Raw genomic sequence first — 6,372 nt, forward strand, 5'->3', positions numbered from 1 at the left:
TCGTCAATGTGATTATACTGAGCTGCACGGTGTCACAGTGATAACAGAGTTCACCTCCCATTCATTTAACTGCAGCTAGCGGTTAGCCACAAGGCTAGCTCCAGCTTTCACTCAGAACTTACTTGATCTTGCTGCTCCTACAGTCAGATGAAGTTGGTTGTTGAATCTCTGTGAGTAATCCTTATATCCACATGCTCTGCGAACTGCAAACCGTTTGTTGTTGACGATCTATAAACTTTTATGCTAGAACTAAAAACACCGGCAGGAACTCGCGCTTTTAAAGGGGAGGCGGGGCTTTGTTTTTCTGCAATTTGATTGGTTGGGCTGTCACATCAATCAAACGTGGCTCTAATTTGATTGGATGTTGGCCCGACACACGGATGTAAACATACACAGACAGAGGACCGCGGCGAGCTGATTTTTCTCGATATACTTTATAATGTACTTTATAATCCGTGAATTTGGGGAAAAATAGCAAGTCTTTCCGAGTCAGAGGGCTAAAGTCCGAGTCAAGTCACAAGTTATGTATATCAAAGTCCGAGTCAAGTCACGAGTCAGAGGTAGGGAAGTCCAAGTCGAGTCTAAAGTCGTCAAATTCATGACTCGAGTCTGACTCGAGTCCAAGTCATGTGACTCGAGTCCCCACCTCTGGAGGTTTGCCCTGGAAAGGAGAGGAATGAAGGTTGAAGGCGTGGGTACACTTGTTGCTGGATCCTGGTGTGGCGAAGTCTTCTTTCCAGCTGGCTTTGTAACAATGCTACTGGAACAAGGTCGACAGCTCCACCGCCTGACCACTGTCACCAAAGCCATCATGGAGGAGTTACAAGCTAAAGAAGCAGTTAGTTCAACACCTATCGCCCCACCTCGGTCCGTTCCTGCCACACCAGCGGAACCATTGGTTAGTATGATGCTCGGTCCATGCCTTTCTCTACCCGACAAGTTTACAGGGAAACCTGAACACTGTACTGGATTCCTTATGCAGTGTCAGTTCTTCCTTCTTCAACAAGCTCACCTGTATCCCACAGACGAAGCTAAGGTGTCGTTCATGTGCTCACTGCTGTCTGGAGAGGCGTTGGAATGGTTAGCCACAGTGTGGTCAGGAGGCTCACTGCCATCCCATTCGTATGAAGCATTTACTCAGCTGCTACGATCAGTATTTCAACACGCCACCAACGGAAGAGAACTGGGGAGCAAGCAAAGGTCAAGGCACAGCGAAAACAGGCAAAGGGGGGAAACCAGCTCAGTGTGTAAGTAGTACAAGACTTCACACTGGAAAGGAGGCTGGAGTGGGTTTATATGCTGTGTGACCATGATTATGATGGTGAACAGCTGAGCAGGAAGGAATCCATGGCAGTGGCTGATGGGAGTTGTACTAAGGAGCGTGAGGAGTCAGAACTCTGGTGAGGGCTCCCTCTGGTGGTTGGAGATGGGTGCTGACATCTGAACTGTGGCAACACCCTTGTTTTGGTTTTTTCTTTCTTTGTGTAGTTTTTGTTTTCTTTTTCTTTTTTCTGATGTTCTTGCTTCAACTTGGCTTGTTCTCTTTTTCAAACTTATGGACAACAAAAAGAACGCCTGAAAAGGATTGCCTGAAAAACCTCAATAATGAACACTGTAAAACTGTGTACGTTGAATCTTTTTCAAATAATAAATATATAATTACAAAAAAGAAAATATTTTATTGAAAGAACAAGCAAAAGCATCTGAGGATGGATCTGCATTCCTGTGGTTTCAGGACTGAACTTTTGCAGTTACATCTCCAAGAGGACAGAGAGATTTGACCTGCACTGCTGTGGATAATCCTTCCTTATTTTGAACAGAAGTCTATCTTTTATCAGCATAAAAAAACAGAGTGTGATGTGATTGCAATTCTTTTCTTTGAACATGTTTGATTTTTTTTAATCAATTGAAAACATTTCATTTTTTGTCCCATATTTATTGAGTGTAAAATGAAAGGAAAAAAAATGTCCTTCACTTAAAATATTACTGCATTATATTCAGAGGTGAAGAGCGCCAGTTAGTGTAAATGAGATCATTGAGTTATGCTTTGCTTTCAGCATCAGTCTCAGAGTGATCAGAAAACAATTTAAAGGTGATGTTTGTGGAGTTCCCTGTTGCTGAGTGTGAGGAAATTTCAGGAATGTCGGTTCCATCACAGTCCAAGCTGGGGAAGTGGTTTGAGATGCAGCACTCTCTGAACCCACAGACCCGCAGTTAGGAGTTATCCATGAGGAGTTTGAGACCCAAACAAAGAAAGCGCTTTAGTTAAACTGCATTTATTATATTTTCTGCTAAAGAGCACACCTGTAAATATGCTGTATTAAAAAAAAATACACACAAGATGCACTGGCCTATAAGACGCAGATATCTACTGTATGTTGAAAAACAGATATTAACTGCATGTGCAGAACAAGTTAGTACTGTAAATGTACATGAACGTACCTGAACAGATTCTTTCTGAGCAAGGCCACCTGCTCTCTGTGTTCACCCAGTCCTCCAGGACATTTTCAAGGTCAGGCCAGCCGCTCTTTGTGTCCTCTGAAACCTCTCCTTGACTTCTGGCGTTACATGAGCTCTTCCCTCTGCCGCCCTCAACCTCTCACCATAGATTCACTGACGCTAATCTGGCGTACAGCAACGCGGTTTCCCTCCTAGATAGCCAGCTCGATGGAATTAAACTTCAAACTTGCGTTGTTCAAACTTCTTCATGTGGTTTCCATGATAAAGGAGCAAGGATCTAAAAATAATTACCAGTTAGTCATTTGTTCTGCTAAAGAAAAAGTAGCGTAGGCTTTTCTTCTTTGGATTGATTATTTTGTCTGCCTTGTTTTTTGTTCTAATTCCATTTAGAGCTCCATTATCGGTGCAAAAAAATCCACAGAATAGCTACACCTTTGGATAAACTGAATGGTTCAAAACCTAAGACAAAAGTAGCGGCTTATAGTCCAGAAAATATGGTACTTTAAAGTTGAATGTGATGGCAATGCTAAAGTATGCTTATGCAACTGGCTTAACCAAAATTAACTAATGAACTAAAAACATTGAACAATGAGCATCAAAAACAGAAAATAAATTGATTAGCAACTAAGTTAAATAGTACCTTAAATGGTACCAACTTGGGAACTGAGAAAAGTAAGAAGTACTGAAAGGGCCAGTAGAACTAATTTAAGAACAATATAGATATTCTGAATAGTTTAAAGTCTGGATTCCAGCTGAATGTCTGCAGAGAAAACCATAAAAGTTCAAGGAGGGATCTCCTGAAGAAGCTGTATGTTCTCCTGAGAGTGTCAAAAACAGCATGAAGGAGCTTGAAAACCGTCCAGAAGACGCAGAAGTGGGTCAGACTGAAGAAAGTTTCAGCTTTTCACTATTTTCATGCTGTCAGATAAATCTGTGGACGGGAGTCTCAGCAGATCTCTGCTTTCACATTTACAAAATGCTGTTTGGTGAACTGATTGTCATATCTGATCTCATGTTTGCGTCTCTTCTCTCCTCCTCGCCGCTTTCCCGGCCTCGGGTTCAGTTCTGAGCATCGGAGAGGGAGGCTTCTGGGAGGGCAGCACCCGCGGCCAGGTGGGCTGGTTTCCAGCTGACTGTGTGGAGGAGATCCAGGCCAAGGCCGCCGACGAGAGGAGCTGTAAGTTGGATCACCTGGGGGAGCTGGTTGGAGGTGGGACATTTATAATGTGGGACACAGGCCTCTGGTGTTCACCCACTTCTGTGCAGACAGAGCAGGCGGGGATCCAGCCCATGGAGGCTCTGCCTTCCTGATGCGGGGTGAAGGCACGTGGCTTTCTCCTGCAGCGCCTGTGCTGCATGTGTCCCTGCCCCCCTGTCTGCTTGTCTTCCTGTCTATTTCCATCTCCCCAGGCTGAGTTGCACAAAGCTAAGTGCTACATTACCCTGCTAACTCAGCTGTGCTCTTATTTCCTCTGGGTGCAAGCTAATGAACATATCACGCCATGCTCCATCCCCCATAAATATCCCATTTTATGCTCATCCTTCCATTGGCTGAAGCTGCTTAGTGAGCGCTGTCAGAGAGTCTTTACAAAGGCCTGCCTGCTCTCCGCCATGTTTCACACTCGTCTTTCCTTTGCATGGATTTCATTGTCTGGCAACTTTTAATGGTTGACATTATGATAGGGCTCAGTGCTGACAGAGTCCAGCTCCCAGCATCCATCAGTGTAGTTCATGCTCTTAGGAAAAAGTCAGGAATGATGGGGGGAATCTTGTCCTCCTTTCACTCTGGCGCTTTGCCTTTTTCTGGATGGCTTACTTTAAAGCTTAACCCAAGGCCATTGGCACAGGGAGCTTCTCTCACACGGCGCCTCACTCCAGCTGCCTCCAGGTCTGCCCCAAAGAAAAGTCTGTCAGAGAATGGGAGCACAGTATGGTGGCCTGCAACTGAGGGCCACGGGTTGCCGTGCAGGAGCGAAGGGCCTGCGTGAACAATTCCAATGAATAATTCCAATTCAAATAGTTTTTAACTGGGAGGAACACATTAAAAAGGAACGCCTTTCTAAAGTTTTGTCAGTGAAGGAAAGAAGTACTAAAGGTTTACTTAAAGACGAAGTTAGATCATCTCTTGATCTATTGCGAGTGTTCCCAATGGTCTTTTAGTCATGATTATACAGTTTTTACTAAGGATGTAACGATTATTCATGAATGGGTTCAAAACCGATTCAACCTCGTCAACATGTTCATTGATGCAGAAAATTAAAAAATCGTTTGTCACGGCCTGTGCCTACATTTAAAAAAATGCTGAGCAGAAGACATTTCTCCATGCAGGCTTGCTGTGTGTGTGAGGGGGGGGGGAATGGAGGAGCTGTGTGCTCCTCAGCTGCACACTTTTGCACACTCAGCAGCTTGAATGTCCCTCCAAGGAAATTCTCGCAGCTCCTTCAGATTTAAAAATTTCAAGTTTCAAAGTTTCACATAAGTCATTCCCTCCAGGATTTCGCAATGTTGGGACCACAACTATTAATGCAAATGTAAGCAAAGCCGAGATTTGTTCCTCACCCTGCAACTTTACATTTTCGTCCAACTTTAATCAATCTACCATAACAACAGTCATGGATGATGACACAGCTTCACAACTGTTTCACTCCTGATTCCTTCCTGGGAGCCGTGCTCTTTTTTAGTAACTCTCTTTAGCTCTCTGTCTATTTTTCTCTGCAAACTGCACGTGGACGCTCGCTGAGCGAGTGCGGTATGGCCTGTCACAAGGATTTGTGATCATTTCAGTATTATGTATAATTGTTTATTTGTATTAAATCCTTTCTATTAATAGGAAAACAGTCAGTTTGATGTAAGGGTAAAAAGAATACATTCTTGGCCTTAAAATATCTTTAATTCATTGTGTTGAGAAAAAAAATCAAAATGGCAAGAAACTGAGAATTGAATCGAATCATGGCTTGACTGAATTGTTACATCCCTAGTTTTTAACCCGAATCAAACCTCTATTGTTTTGTATTGCATACTTTATGCTGATCAGCTGTTGTTACACAGCAATTAACCTCCGAATTTTGGGGGGACCATTGTCATGGAGCAACCCCGCCCCCACTTCCTGTCACCCATCTGATGACACTCTCTCCCGTTAGCTTACAGCCCCTCTCACGCAAAAGCTAACAGCGGAGCAACAAAAACGGCAAGCAATATCAGAGCTATCTAGACGTACAGTTCTGATTCATATTTGCATCGTATCGTGAGGTACCCAGTGATTCCCAGCCCCATTCATGGATCTATTTATCTGACAGTGGATGCATCAGAATGGAGCGGAGCAGGAAGACTGTGGCCAGCCCAGATTGTTTTCTACATCACAAATACGGTCCTTTTCAAACAGCATTTTTTCATCTGCTCATGATTCACAATTATTTGAATAAAGAAATACTCAGAAATGCCATTTTGAGTTTAATTTTCTTTATACAGTGGTGGACAAAAGTGTTGGTACCCTTCAGTTAAAGAAGGACAAACCCACAATTCTCACTGAAATCACTCAAAACTTACAAAAGTAACAATAAATAAAAAAATTGAAAATTAAACAATCAAAATCGGCCATCAATTTTGAATTGTTGATTAACATAGTTATTTAAAAAAACAAACTAATGAAGCAGGCTTGGACAAAAATGATGGTACCTCAATAAAAGATTGAAAACTATTTGACCAGAGTGACATGATTAACTCAGGTGTGTCCTTTAATTGACATCACAGGTGTTTTATTTATTGAAATCAATGTCTGATATCACGCAGTGGTTAAATCAGTCGAGTTTAAAACTAAACGTTAACAAAACAGTTGCAATGTTTTTTTCTAAATCCATTATCAAAACACCAGAAGCGGACATTTTTGTGGCTGGAAACAAAATTAAAGTTGTG

At 42.6% G+C, this 6,372-nt stretch overlaps 1 protein-coding gene across 2 annotated transcripts in view; it reads left to right on the forward strand.

Moving 5' to 3' along the window:
• Positions 1-6,372, forward strand: part of LOC112160641 (SH3 and multiple ankyrin repeat domains protein 2) — a 531,836-nt gene that overhangs the window by 358,665 nt on the left and 166,799 nt on the right. For both annotated transcript variants that reach the window (XM_036217187.1, XM_036217185.1), the window contains one exon: positions 3,524-3,637. In XM_036217187.1, coding sequence (XP_036073080.1) covers positions 3,524-3,637 — 114 coding nt within the window. The remainder of the gene's footprint in view (positions 1-3,523; positions 3,638-6,372) is intronic.

The sequence above is a fragment of the Oryzias melastigma genome, linkage group LG3 (assembly GCF_002922805.2).
Source record: "Oryzias melastigma strain HK-1 linkage group LG3, ASM292280v2, whole genome shotgun sequence".
In the NCBI taxonomy this organism is placed as follows: Eukaryota; Metazoa; Chordata; class Actinopteri; order Beloniformes; family Adrianichthyidae; genus Oryzias; species Oryzias melastigma.